The sequence below is a fragment of the Salmo trutta genome, chromosome 2, assembly GCF_901001165.1.
Source record: "Salmo trutta chromosome 2, fSalTru1.1, whole genome shotgun sequence".
Classification (NCBI taxonomy): Eukaryota; Metazoa; Chordata; class Actinopteri; order Salmoniformes; family Salmonidae; genus Salmo; species Salmo trutta.
In genome coordinates this window covers 53,654,326-53,669,474 of record NC_042958.1, presented here as the reverse complement: position 1 = coordinate 53,669,474, position 15,149 = coordinate 53,654,326, and the positions used below count along the sequence as shown (strand labels likewise).

Sequence of the window (15,149 nt, the reverse complement as noted above, 5' to 3'; positions counted from 1 at the left end):
TACCCCCCCCCCCCCAAAAAAAAATATAGATGTATTTTGTAAAGTGGTTGTTCCACTGGATATCATAAGGTGAATGCACCAATTTGTAAGTCGCTCTGGATAAGAGCGTCTGCTAAATTACGTAAATGTAAATGTAAATGTGTGCCCCCGGTGATGCATTGAGCTGGCCGCACCACCCTCTGGAGAGCCCTGCGGTTGCGGACGGTGCAATTACAGTATCAGGCGGTGATACAGCCTGATATGATGCTCTCAATGGTGCATCTGTAGAAGTTTGTGATGGTCCAAGTGGCCAAATTACTTCAGCCTCCTGAGCTTGAAGAGGCGCTGTTGCACCTTCTCCACCACACTATCTGTGTGGATGGACCATTGCAGGTTTTAGTGATATGCACTCTGAGGAATTTGAAGATTTTCACCTTCTCCACATCTATGTGGATGGGGGCTTCTCCTGAAATACACGATCAGCTCTTCTTCTTTTTTTTACATTGAGGGAGAGGGTTTTCCTGGCACCACTCTGCCAGGACCCTCAACTCCTCCCTGTTGGCTGTCTCGTCGTTGTTGGTAATCAGGCCTACCACTGTTGTGTCTTCAGCAAACTTGATGATTGAGTTGGAGGTGTGCGTGGCCGCGCAGTCATGGGTGAACAGGGAGAACAGGAGGGGGCTGAGCACACACCAATGTGGGTTCTCTGTGTTGAGGATCAGTGTGGCGGAGGTGTTGCTGCCTACCTTCAACACCTGGGGTTGGCCCATGAGGAAGTCCAGGACCCAGTTGCACAGAGCAGGGTTCAGACCCATGCTTAGTGATGAGCTTGGAGGGCACCATGGCGTTGAAGGCTGAGCTGGAGTTGATGAACAGCATTCTTACATAGATATTCTTCTTGTCCAGATGGGATAGGGAATTGTGCAGTGCGATAGTGATTGCATCATCCGTGGATCTGTTGAGGTGGTATGCAAATTGTATTGGGTCTAGGGTGTCGTGTAAGGTGGAGGGGATATGATCCTTAACTAGCCTCTGAAAGCACTTCATGATGACAGATGTGAGTGCTAAGAGGCCATAGCCATTATGTTCTTGGGTACAGGAACAATGGTGGACATCTTGAAGCAAGTGGGGACAACAGACTGGGATAGGGTGAGATTCAATATGTCCGTAAACACTCTAGCCAGCTGGTCTGGAATGCTCTGAGGACGTGTCTTGGGATGCGACGAACGAAAGCTCACAGTCCTCGTAACTGTTTTCCTCAAAGCAGACAAGGGTATTTCGCTTGTTCCGGAGTGAGGGGTCGTTGTCAGTGACTTGATTGGCGTTCCCTTTATAATCTGTGATTGTGATCTGCCGTTGAATTGCGACTCCACTTTGTCCCTGTTGTTTTGCCTCTTTGTTTGCCTTATGGAGGGCTGGAAACTGGAACTGTGACCTTGACCTAGTTAAATATGATGGTTTGCGCTTTCAGTTTTGCGTGAATGATGCCATCTATCCATGTTTTTGGTTTGATATGGTTTAATCGTCACAGCGGGAACAACATCCTCTATGCACTTCCTGATGAACTCCGTCACTGAGTCAGTGTATACATCAATATTATTCTCAGAGGCAACCCGGAACATTTCCCAATTCGCATAATCAAACAAGCATAGATTCCAATTGGTCAGACCAAAGCTGAACAGTCTTTACCACGGGTACTTTCTGTTTAAGTTTCTGCTTACAGAGCAAAATGGAGGCGTGATCTGATTTGCCAATGGGAAGGCGGAGTAGGGCCTTGTACATGTCCCGGAAGGGGGAGTAGCAATGGTTCAGAGTTCTCGAGTAGCAATGGAGATGTGTTGATAGAATTTCACTAGAGTTTCCCTCAGATTTCCTTAATTAAAGTCCCTAGCTACAATAAATGCAGCCTCAGTATATGCGGTTTCCAGTTTGCACAAAGTGTAGTTCCAGTGTAGTTCCATGAGAGCCGTCGTGGTGTTGACTTGGGGGGGATATACACGGCTATGACGATGACCAAAGAAAATTACCTCGGGAGGTAATGCGGTCGGCATTTGATTGTGAGGTATTCCAGATCGGAAGAACAAAAGGATTTGAGTTCCTGTACGCTACCACAGTCACACAATGACTGGTTAATCATGAAACATACACCTCCACCTTTCTTCTTCTCTGAGTTTTCTTTCTTCCTGTCCGAGCGATGAACGGAGAACCCCGCTGGCTGAAAGGACGGGGACAGTATTTCCAGAGCAAGCCATGATTAACTCTATTTCTTGAACTGCATTGTTGGTTAAGGGCTTTGTAAGTAAGCATTTCACGGTAAGGTCTACACCTGTTGTATTTGGCGCATGTGACAAAGAAAATTTGATTTGATTTGCTTCCGTAAAACAGAGTATGTTACAGTCTCTGATGTTTCTCTGGAAGGAGATCCTCGCCCTGAGATCGTCTACTTTATTGTCCATGGACTGGACGTTAGCAAGTAATATACTTGGAAGTGGTGGATGGTATGCACGCCTCCTGAGTCTGAACCCCCTCCTTATTCCTTTTCTCCGGTGACGGCGTCTTGGAGCAGCCCCCGAGATTAATGGAATTGCCTCTGGGAGCTCAAACAAAGGATCCAATTCAGGAAAGTTGAATTTCGGGTCGAAAATGCAGGTGAGTGATCACCGACTTACAGCTGTAAGTAATAATGGAAGAAACGTTTTGAGCAAATAATGTTAAAAAAATGTTGGAATTGGCTAGGAGCTAAAAACAGGACGACCATGTCTGTCAGCGCCATTTTGTGTCTCATGCTGATTCATGTGAAAACCAAACCTCAACCCGGTCCTGGCTAATTTAGCCTGCTGCTGCAATTTCAACTTTACTTAGATACTGTATTTAGAGAGTCACTTACACTATATACAGTGCTTTCAGAAAGTATTCACACCCCTTTCCTTTTTCCAAATTTTGTTGTGTTAGAGCCTAAATTAAAAATGGATTAACTTTAGATTTTGTGTCACTGGTGTACACATAATACAACATAATGTCAAAGTGGATTCTTTTATTAATAAAAAAATGAAAAGCTGAAATGTCTTGAATCAATAGTCTTCAACCTCTCTGTTACGGCAAGCCTAAATTGGTTCAGGAGTAAAAATGTGCTTAACAAAACACATAATACTCATTTTGTGTTCAATAATAGTGTTTAAAATAATTTTTGAATGACTACCCCATCTCTGTACCCCACACATACAATTATAGGTAAGGTCCCTCAATCGAGTAGTGAATTTCAATCACAGATTCAACCACAAAGACCAGGGAGGTTTTTAAATGCCTTGTGAAGAAGCGCACCAGTTGGTAGATGTGAAAAACAGAACTAGATGCTGAATATCCTTTTGAGCATTTTGAAGTTAATAATTAGGTTTTGGGTGGTGTATTAATAAACCCAGTCACTACAAAGATACAGGCATCCTTCCTAACTCAGTTGCCGGAGAGGAAGGAAACTGCTCAGGCATTTCACCATGAGGCTAATGGTGATATTAAAATATTTACAGAGTTTAATGGTTGTGATTTGAGAAAACTGAGGATGAATCAACAACATTGTAGTTACTCCACAATACTAATCTAAATGACAGAGTGAAAAGAAGGAAGCTTGTACAGAGTAAAAATATTCCCAAACATGCATCCTGCTTGCAACTTAAGTAATAATGCAAAAAAATGTGGCAAAGAAATGAACTTCTTGTCCTGGATACAAAGTGTTATGTTTGGGACAAATCCAACACAACACATCACTGAGTACCACTCTTCATATTTTCAAACATGGTGGGGGCTGCATCATGTTATGGATATGCTTGTCGTCGGCAAGGACTAGGGAGTTTTTTTAGGATAAAATTAAACGGAATACAGCTAAGCACTGGCAAAATCCTAGAGAAAAACCTGGTTCAGTCTTCTTTTCAACAGACACAGGGAGACAAATTCAACTTTCAGGAGGACAATAACCTAAAATACAAGGCCAAATCTAAAATAGAATTGCTTACCAAGACGACATTGAATGTTCCTGAGTGGCCTAGTTACCATTTTGACTTAAATTGACTTGAAAATCTATGGCAAGACTTGAAAATGGCTTTCTAGCAATGATCAAAATCCAACTTGATAGAGCTTGAAGAATTTTTAAAGAGAATAAATGGACTGTTCAATCCAGGTATGCAAAACCCTTAGAGACTTACCCAAAAAGACTCAAAGCTGTAATCACTGCCATGTATTTTCTCAGGGGGTAAATACTTATCTAATCAAGATATTTTTGTATTTTATTTTTCAAAAAGTATATATATATATATATATATGTTAGAATTTTTCTTCCACTTTGACGTTACATAGTATTTTGTGTAGATCGTTGACCAAAAATGAAAATTAATTACATTTTAATCGCACTTTGTAACACAACAAAATGTGTAAAAAGTGAAGGGGTGTGAATACTTTCTGAAGGCACTGTGTGTTGTTACTGTAAAGCAGTGAACATGCATTCTGCGGACGTGCAGACTGGCATTAAAGTTAACTTCCTGTTATGCATGAATATGCAGGAACTCCTGACCATGACTGCTAGACATATTACTTTACCGAACCAGGGAAGCACATACTTTAAGCCAAATGGTTGCTATGAGGAAATATGTTGCAATAAGAAAAATGTTTTTAGAGAGAATCAGTGGTGGAAAATGTGCCCAGTTGTCATACTTGAGTAAAAGTAAAGATAAGTTAAAAGAAAATGACTCAAGTAAAAGTGAAAGTCACCCAGCAAAATACTACTTGAGTAAATGTCTAAAAGTATTTGGTTTTAAATAAACGGAAGTATAAAAAGTAAATGTAATTGATCAAATGTACTTAAGTATCAAAAGTAAAAGTATAAATCATTTCAAATTCCTTATATTAAGCAAACCAGACGGCACCATTTTCTTGTTTTTTAAATTTACGGATAGCCATGGGCACACTCCAACACTCAGACATAATTTACAAACAAAGCATGTGTTTAGTGAGTCTGCCAGATCAGAGGTAGTAGGGATGACCCGGGATGTTCTCTTTATAAGTGTGTGAATTGGACCATTTTCCTGTCCTGCAAAGTATTAAAAATGTAATGACTACTTTTAGGGAAAATGTCAGGGAAAATGTATGGTGTAAAAATAACATTATTTTCTTTAGGAATGTAGTGAAGTAAAAGTTGTCAAAAATAAAAATAGTAAAGTACAGATAGAAAAAAAATGACTTAAGTAGTACCTATTTTTATTTTTACTTAAGTACTTTACATCACTGGAGAGAATATTGTCTGTGTGAAAAACCTTGTGTTGGCCTTTGTGAAAATAGATAATCCAATACAATTATCACTGAAGTCAGTACCAATGAACTGTGGGGTGAAATGGTTTCCATTTTTGCGCTGCGATTACGTAAGTGTCACTCATAGCCCCTTATCTCCCCACAGAGACAAGAGCTGATTCACAGAGACATATCTGAGTCGTAAGGCTTCTAATGCCAGACATTTCACTTGACACCCTCTCTCACACTGTCCTCTCCAAGGCCTCTCCTCTTCAGTGCCTACCAGATTCATGGTTGTGGGGAGAACACTTCACCAGCCCTTCACAAGCTAGAAAGAGCTACAGTAGTCTGCACCGCTCTAAGGCCAGCATGACCTACAGAGACAGAAATGAACAATGTTTCCCCGGGACGCTTCCGTGTAGAATCCTCCTTACTAGCTTTAAATGACATCTTGCAGATGATCATACAGTCCCTATGATGAATTTATACACTGCTCAGACAAGTTCAAATAGATGTTCTGTGTCAGGGTGGAGGTATTTCAGAGCCTGAAGTTGCCTAAGATCTCAATAGAAATGTCTCCCAGCCCAGGCTGATATTTTGATTGTGGTCCCATACTTTCCCATACAAAAAGAGTCAACTAGACCTGGAATTTCACCACTGTGCTAATGAAATGTTATGAGATGTCTCAGGCCTATCTTCCAAATATTATGAGATATGGTAAGTCTACTTTAAGGAATAATGTATATCATGTCTACAAAGTCTATGATGTATACACACTGAGTGTAAAAAACATTAAGAACACCAGCTCTTTCCATGATATAGACTGACCAGGTGAATCCAGGTGAAAGCTATGATACCTTATTTATGTCACTTGTTAAATCCACTTCAATCAGTGTAGATGAAGGGGAGGAGACAGGAGAAATATGGATTTTTAAGCCTTGAGACATGTATTGTGTATGTGTGTCATTCAAAGGTTGAATGGGCAAGACAAAATACTGAAGTGCCTTTGAACAGGGTATGGTAGTAGTTGGCAGGCAGACCGGTTTGTGTCAAGAACTGCAGAACTGCTGGGGTTTTAACAGTTTCCTGTGTTTATCAAGAATGGTCCACCACCCAAAGTACATCCAGCCAACTTGACCCAACGTGGGAAGCACTGGGGAGGGGAGGAGGGAGGGGGGGTGCACAACACAATATTATAACTATGTTCTTTACATGCATGTAGTTGCTAAACCAAAAAACAACCAGTAGAGGTCTATCATGACTCTGTCAAGCTATCTCCGCCCCCACTCCCCATCTCTCAACGTAGCCTGAGCCGACTAGACGTTTCAGCACCTGGGGCGGACTGTAAGACAGGCCCAGCTGCTCGCTGATTGCTCGAGCGATCCTCGTTTGGCTTCTCCATTGGCTATCATCCTGTATTCACGTGAAGCAGTATGCAAATCGTCCGATGTAGCCTACGGATTGAAAACGCTGAGGCCATTAACAGTACAGCTGGACTGCAGAGGGGAAGGGGGCGTGCCACGCAGCATTCAGGAAACTCAACCATATTTCATCGGAATGGCTAAATAACATTTTTTTTCGATTTAGTTCTTAAAAAGTTAGTCCCTTTATTCACCAGCAACATTTAACGTTTTTGTCTTTCCAATGAATTGCACAAGGTAAGCTCACAGTGCGTCAAAGATGAAGCGCTTCGATGCACAGTAAATGTATGGGACATTTATTTTGAACTGCGCAATGAAAGAACATGAAACGTTACTTAAATATAAACGTTTTTGAATGCCAGGTGAGATTACCTCTGGCTGAAATATCATTAACTCACTCACTGACCAGTTTTCTTTTACCTTGGAGACTGTTTCTTAATTGTTTTATTGACTGGCCATGATATAGTGCAGAGTTTCCCAACTCTGTCCTCCCTTCCCTGGGTAGACGTATTGGCTTTTGCCCTAACACTACACAGCTGATTCAAACAATCAATGCTTGATGATGTTTTGGTTATTTGAATCAGCTGTGTAGTGCTAGGGCAAAAACCAAAATGTGTTCACCCAGGACCGAGTTTGTGAAACCCTGCCCTAGGCTACTGCCCAAATCATTGCTACGAACTTAAACCTGTATGTGTTAAAGCCATTTCTAGTGTGAGTAAAAACTTTATAGGTTGAAAGCTATTTATTTTCAGCATTTTTGTAGGTTATTGCTTATTGTAAACTGGGTGGTTCGTGCCCTGAATGTTGATTGGCTGACAGCTGTGGTATATCAGACCGTATACCACGGATATGACAAAACATGTATTTTTACTGCTCTAACTAATCAAGTTGGTAACCAGTTAATAATAGCAATAAGGCACCTCAGGGGTTTGTGACTCTGTGTTGCGTAGTGCATAAGGACAGTCCTTAGCCATGATATATTGAGAATGTATTCTTAACTGACTAGTTATATAAAGGTTAAATAAAATAAAAAATATTGGCCGTATACCACACTTCCTTGTTTTATTGCTTAATTATTTTTCTAGAAAATAATTAGGCCTGTTAGAATTGTTAAATTATGCAATATAGCTCCCTACAAATAATTATAGCCTGCTGTAAACTATTTTGAGCATTATTGTCAGTGTAGATTTTCAAACTGTTCCAGGAACAAATGTATTATATATTTTACAAATCTGTGTCAGATTAATTTGGATGACAGGTCTCTTCAATTAATGACCTACGTCAGCAGGGTTCTGGGAGAAGGTAGCACGTCCAGTGAAATCAGGTCAGCGTTTCACAGCTGCATTCGGAACATCAGAATTCTGACACAAGTTCCATTACTTTGTTGGACCACATTTTACTATTTTCAGTCTCACCTAAACAGATAACTATTTTGCCTTTAACCTTGTCTGGTGCGTTCTTCTTTTTCAACAGGGTCCTCCACATGTTGAACCCCAGGCCAATGCCAGGTCCTATCATGCCAGTAGATGTAGCCATGAGGATCTGCCTGGCAAGCTCTCCACCCCTCCGCAGCTTCCTCAGCACGTACGAGGACTGCCGATCGCGAAACCTGGTCAACCGCTACAAACCACTGAGGCCATGCATCAGCTCCAAGCAGCAGCTAGAGGACTCCAGCCTGGGATGGAAGAGTGCCAGGGCCAAGGGGAAGAAGCGGGTGGTCTTTGCCGATTCAAAAGGCATGTCCCTAACGGCCATCCACGTGTTCAAGGAGTTTGAGGAGGACCCACTGTCTGACCTGCAATTCGACCTGTCTGACCTGGCCAATGCCACCGCAGGCCTCAAGGTCTCCGTGGAGAAATGTTTTACTCTGCATTTCCCACAGCCCGCTGCAGATTATCTGGACTTCAGGAACCGGCTCAAGAAGAACCAAGTGTGTCTGGAAAACTGCATACTCCAGGAACGGTCGCTCACCGGCACCGTGAAAGTCAGGAACGTAAGCTTTGAGAAATCGGTCTCCATCCGGATAACGTTTGACTCGTGGAAAACCCACACGGACATTGCTAGTACGTACCTAAACAATGTGTACGGTTGTTTGGACACTGACACCTTCGCTTTCACCGTCGACCTGCCAAGTTCTGTGCCCTCACAGGAGCGTGTGGAGTTCTGCATATGCTTCACCACCCAGGATCAGACATACTGGGACAACAACGATGAGAAGAACTACAAGTTGCTCCACAACGACACAGACGCAGACCAGACCAGCAACCCCATCATCCAGACCACCGCACCAGTGGAGTTCAAGAGAGACGGCAAGAGGCCGGAGATGGAGTTTGACCAGTTTGGGAGCCCGAGGACGTCCAGTGGATTCTTCCCTGAATGGCAGAGCTGGGGACACATAGAGAATACAACCCCATACTGGTGAAGCAACAACAAGGCTTTTATGACAAATCCACAAGCTTCTCCAACAGAATCAACTCCCAATTGCTTGATGTAAGAGGAGTGACAACAGAACATTTAACAGTATGTACACATGAGAGTGCTGGCTGACCCCCCTCAACAGTGAAGATATAACCACAGTCTGAACAGTTAAGATGTTCAAGATATGTGACTCACAAGTCAACAGTTGAGGTCATTGTGGGGCTTTAGTGGACATGTTTGTTTTGTCACTACAATGGAAAGGTTCAGAATGGGTTTCTCTTCATGTTTATGGGGTATATGTGAAGGTACAGAAATCTACAAACAACAGTTTGAGCCTATCATCCAGTTAACACCCTAATCACTGTGACCAGTATTCAACATAAAGCATTGTGGTAAAATGCCATCATAGCCACAAAAATATAGCTAGAATTAACGACAGATAGCGAAGGGCATTTTAAGGTTGAGATATTTAGAAATTGGTTTAGACTTTAAAAGTGTACACAATTTTTGTAGTGAATTTAAAAAATGGGTAAATCATGAGTTGTTGTAACATAGATGCCTTCCTTTATAATGTTAATTTGATTGTCCGTTAAACTGTTTGTAATCTCGGCCACCAGCCCGCTAACTCTGTCGAGACTACTCTATGCGCCAGAAATCCGAGCCTGGGGATGAGGTTAAGCTGTTTGTAACACAATGGCATTACTTCACCACTTGTATACACAGCGAGTAGGGACTGGATTCCGTATCGCGAAAGATCTGTTAAAATTTTAAGGTAATTTCCGATTGAGTCGACATATGCAACGTTTATCGTAAATGCAGTCTCCACGAACGTAGGAACATTGCCTTTAAATTTCAATCGCGCTATAACTCGGATCTGCCGTGATACCCCAGCTATACGGATTTAATCCAGCTCCAAGGCTTTTTCAAAAAGAGAACGAGAACTCCAGATTTGGGAGCCTGCACTTTAGTGAATATTTTCAAAGGAGGTTTAGCATTTTGTACATGGAGATCTGTTTTGGTGAGTTTTATATCAACAGAGTTAGCTTTACTTGCCCTGTAATAGATGGAACTATTCCTTGCTGTTAGACATATGGTAAGCCATCAAAATGTCAGTATAACGTAAGTCGCCCGAATGTTGACGGACATGGTTGACAGTTCCAGAGCAGTCTTTACACTGACCGAAATACAGTATGCCTTTTTAAATGTGAGAATGTGAAAGAATGAGACGTTGAAAGTGAAATAATTTGGTACAACATGACGAACTTCATATTGAAGTTGCTTCAGTGTTTCATGGCACCGTTTGATTGAAGACTTTCAGGTAAACAAAAAAGAAAAGCAATACAGGTAAATATGCATGACTATACCCCAGCATATTATCAATTAGGTGTAGGCCTAAATGGAGCACCTACCTTTTTTTTGCACAAAGGTTTTCATACATACGTCCATCGTATTTTTGAAAAGCCTTTACATGCAAACACTTTATATGCTCTTCCTAACCTTCTCTTCTTAATGTTTGCTGCTACTGTATGTAAGTGCTATTCTATCTTCAATGTGTTTCATGAACCCGTGGTATGTGAATGCTCCTATGGGAAATAGGGGAAAGAGGGTGAGGAGAGTGGGGATGTTATTTAAGGAATGTACAACTATGTAAGGGAAGTGTTTAAAAGGGAAATGAATGGAAAAGAGGTCAGTGTTAGAGGGCAATGCCTTGGGTCTGAGGCTTCAGAGTTTACCAGGAAGTGGTGAACATTGTCAGCTGCTTTGTTTGTTGAAGTGTAAATAAGCATGAGGCAGAATGCAAAGGGCTATGACACGAGCCATGGTGTCTAACCGCCAGCATCTTTTTCTACTGCAAGGAAGGGTCTCTCTGTGAAATGGTTAACTGTTTTCTCTGTTCCTTTCAGAAATAAAATCTAATGTTTATAGTGTGAAAGACTCTTGACTTTTCAATCTGGATTTTAGGTTAACGAATATATTTTCTAAGAGGAATTATCCGGCTGGCATCACCTTCTCAGCCAATACCATTGTCTAAGCTCAAGTAGAACCTCCTTAGACCTAGATTCAATCAGATCAAGCATTAACCGGCGATAGCTGAAACCCGCATGCCTGATGTTTCGGCAATGTGGGAGGTGGAACTGCATTGGAGCTGTCAAATTGGTGAGTAGCTGCTCTTGATCATTGTCATGAAGCCACACCTGTCCCACTCGCGTTAGAAGTTTAGAACAAGGAAGTGTAGGCTATATAGAAATAATGACGCTTAAATGTAAAGTCATTAAATGAAATAAAGAGGATTTCTATCAGCCTAATCGAGGTCTAGACTACATCTCCCATTCCAGTGTTCAAACTTGTAAACAAGGCTGCGTGGGAGTTCTTGTAATGCAACTGTGAGCAGCCAATGGCATGGTCCGCTTTAGACATGCCAAAAGCCTCTTGCGGGTTTGACAATTCTAATGCAGTTCCACCTCCGACACTGCCAAAACAACTGCTATGCGGATGTTGGCTAAAGTGGGTCTGATTGATATAGAGCCCTTAATTACATTTTGTGACTAAACGGTGAACAAATTATTAAAGTGGTGTGACTCTTATAACAAAGTTCATATATACAGGGTTGACCCATTCAAGCAGTTAAGAGAATTTAGAACAAACGCAAACATCCAGAAACCTCGGGAGTGTCTCTAAATGGATGCATCATAAATGTGGTCACCATAGCTGAGAGCAGTAGGTCAGGGTCTGGTCCATGCTTCGATGGTACACTATGTTTCCAGTGTCACGTGATGCACGGCGCGCAGAGCCTCATTTGATTTGATTTGAAGAATGCTGAAGAGACAAATAGCTATGCAGGGGAGGTTAATGGACAGCACTGGACAGACAGATGCCTCATTAACCAAGATGTGATGAGCTACCAGATGTTTGAGCATACACTAGACGGGTCCAGACAGGACCAGACAGGTCGGTGATATTATTAGCGACAGAGAGAAGCTCAGAAGATGGCAGACGGTGTGTGCAAACATTTAGCACTGCCTGCTAGTCGTTTGCCCACAAAGCTGTTGCGGTATTCTGTTTTCTTCAGGATGCACTGACCTGGAATAACTTGGCATGTTTGACTTGGCATTAACCAAAGTTTTGAAAAGTGAGCATTCTGTTGAGTCACAGCGATGAAGGGAAAGAAAACTCCCAGATAGGTAGGGTGAGGAGGCTTCTGTGTTTACTGTTTGAAGGTCAGAGTTGAATTGAGTGAGTCAGTGACTCAGGTTTAGATTGTTTAAAGCAAGGAGCAACTGTAGATCTCCTGCTTAAAGTAACTGAGAAGCATTTTCTTGATAGCATAGAGTGGTCTGTCCCCTGGCTGAGGCTTATCATTTATTTTTGGTCTCGTCTTGTTCTGGTGTCAGAGATCGAGGGTCAATACACCAAACACATGCATCGATCAGCACGTGAACAGATGTACAAATATCAGACACCAAATATTACTATTGCAGTTCAGATCAATAGAGTACAAAAACATTGTTGGATTTGGCAAACGCCTACCCTGCAAATAATGGGATCCTGAAATTTAATTTAGGTGATATCATCTGCTTGTTAACATAGGACACTTCTATAAGATCATATGGATACATAGCATTTCACACATACACTTACCAAGGCTATCACAAGTAAGATGGACAAAGCAAGCCTTTGTGATGAATCAAACATGGTCCATCTCATGGCCTCCTCTCCAGGGGCCCCAATCGGGCTTGAAAATGTTCTAATTATAGCTGGACATAAACGGCATGGTCCAGTGAGCTCTGTTGACATTTTATTTAGGGGTCTTGGGTAAAGAACAGTGACCCACTGCTGTGCTTTACTGTCTGAGTCTGATTCCCATGATGCCTTACAGTCCTTGGGATGGCTGGATAAAACAGACTGACTGACTAACTAAAAATACCTCCTCTGTTCTAGAGCAATCATCCTCATAGGCCACTGAACACAGAAAAAAACAACGGTTTCCTGGGTATCCCAAAAGCAGTTTTAAAAACGGCATTAAACATTTTTACTTATCAGAGTAGCCCAAACATAGTACCACAATCCTACTACTGTGATATTTATGTTTGTTATTGCTACAGTTCATATATTATAGTAAATAGGTAATAAATTACAATAATACTGCATTTTCTTAGGTAGTCCATCAACTTTCTCATAACTTGCTCATAATACTCTACTATAAGTAGAAATGCAAGATTTGCAGCAACTAAGCTAAGAGTCCATGGATCTCGTGCCTTTTTGCAGGTCAAAAGGTCAGGTATGTCAGACAGCAGTTGTGGGCGATACTCCCTGTCCAGTCACTCTACTATTAGACATGTCATATTACTCCTACTCATTCATACCAATAGACCCCTTTACACTGCCAACGCCTCACCTTAGCCAACACCTCAGAATGGCTCCTCTGATATTCGCTCCCTGTGAATGAGCCCAATAGCCTGACAGGTGTGTGTTAACTTTGGTTACTCATCAGATGATTTGAATGAGTTATGGAGTGTAATGTTTCCAGACTTTATGGTGTTATAACGACACATCAATTTGAATCCCATTACAATTCAAAATATTTCCAGACACGGTAACAGGTCCCTTGCAGCTGGACATAGTATTTGGAGTTGTCAGTGGTTCTCTATAGAAAATCCCCCACTCAGTATTGATACTATCAGCTTGAACATTGAAGCCAAGGTGTTTGTAACCAGGTTCTTGAGAAACGGATGTTTCATCATTGTTTACTGACAGAGTTGAGTCATTTCCCTTTTGCTTATTGCAAGTGAAAATTATGTTAATTTGTCAGGGACTATTTCAATCTAATGATCTGTCTTAATTCATTCTTACTGGAGTCTTTGTCAACTGAAATGATTGCATATTATTTCTGGTAGAGGTCATAGGTCAAATGAAAGAATTCCTCTCAAGTCTATGGAACTATGCTGATCAGTCAAATGTCAGTCTTGTGTAGACATACCATTTCCTTACAAAGGTAGGATTTTCTGTTCTTTCACTAGGTCATTTCGTTAGTACACGTCACAGTGCAATGTGTCAGCCATTTCATCACCTTGGAAAGAAACACTTGCCCTCTCCCACACTCTTTCTTCTTAGTATTAGGATTTACTTCATGTGGTTTTGATACACTCCACTCTGATGTGAAAGCATTGTAGCTGTGATTGTCTAACGAGACATGGCATATTGGCAGACAAACACATGATTAAAATTCCATTCATTATCTCTTCATTATCAAGTTGTCCACAGCAGAACGTTCATTTGATACAGAGTTCTGATTTACAAAACAACGGCTGAGAATGTGTCCTACTAATAAGTCCTACTAATAACGTCAGTCAACCCCAAAATACCAGACACTACCCCATAGGCGAAACATAGCATAGTAACTCCTGATCAATCGTCAAGTGTATCTGAGTGACTGTTGTAATGTCCGTTACTTAATGGGCCAACTCTGTTCCTAGTGATATTGGTGACATGGACTGGTGAGTGGGCCACATCTCCAAGATACCCCTTTACTGTACATCGGTAGAGGTGGAAACTGATTGTGTAACACATACCTTGTCTTAATGTCACATGCTGTGGCCAGATCATGTTTACGACCTCGTCTCCTGTTTCGTCTTGTCAAGCCCTCATGTAGAATGTAATGACATATTTAAGGGTCAAAAGATGATAATCAAGTTTGGTAGACATCACTAGAGATGAGCACATCATAGAGCACAGCACACAATAACGAATGTTATCCACTTAAAAAAATCATTTTCAATGTTCGAAGCTCTGTAACATTTTAAATTGGAGCTTTTCTCTGAGCTTTCTTTGTTACTTACTTGCAAATTATACCTATTCTTGGCGCATGCCTCAGCTGCCTGGCATGGTGGAAGAATAATCTAAATGTCAACTGTCACTCACATTAGTCAGAGTCTTGGGCTACAGTGTCTAGAGAAAGTATTCACAGCCCTTGAAATATTCCACATTTTGTTGTGTTACAGCCTACATTGATTTATTTTTATCACCCAAAAACAATTTTTTGCAAATTTATTGAAAATT

The 15,149-nt window shown here is 41.4% G+C and overlaps 1 protein-coding gene across 2 annotated transcripts; it reads left to right on the top strand.

Annotated features, from left to right (window-relative positions):
* The first annotated feature begins 6,718 nt into the window (after positions 1–6,718).
* Positions 6,719–11,020, top strand: LOC115157303 (protein phosphatase 1 regulatory subunit 3C-B). 2 transcript variants are annotated; one of them, XM_029705439.1, is made up of 2 exons: positions 6,719–6,911; positions 8,148–11,020. In XM_029705439.1, the coding sequence occupies exons 1-2, from the start codon at positions 6,898–6,900 to the stop codon at positions 9,094–9,096; spliced, it is 963 nt and encodes a 320-aa protein (XP_029561299.1). In that variant the 5' UTR covers positions 6,719–6,897; the 3' UTR covers positions 9,097–11,020. The 2 variants fall into 2 exon arrangements, with proteins under 2 accessions (XP_029561299.1, XP_029561307.1); XM_029705447.1 differs by lacking the exon at positions 6,719–6,911 and adding an exon at positions 7,232–7,385.
* The last annotated feature ends 4,129 nt before the right edge of the window (positions 11,021–15,149 follow it).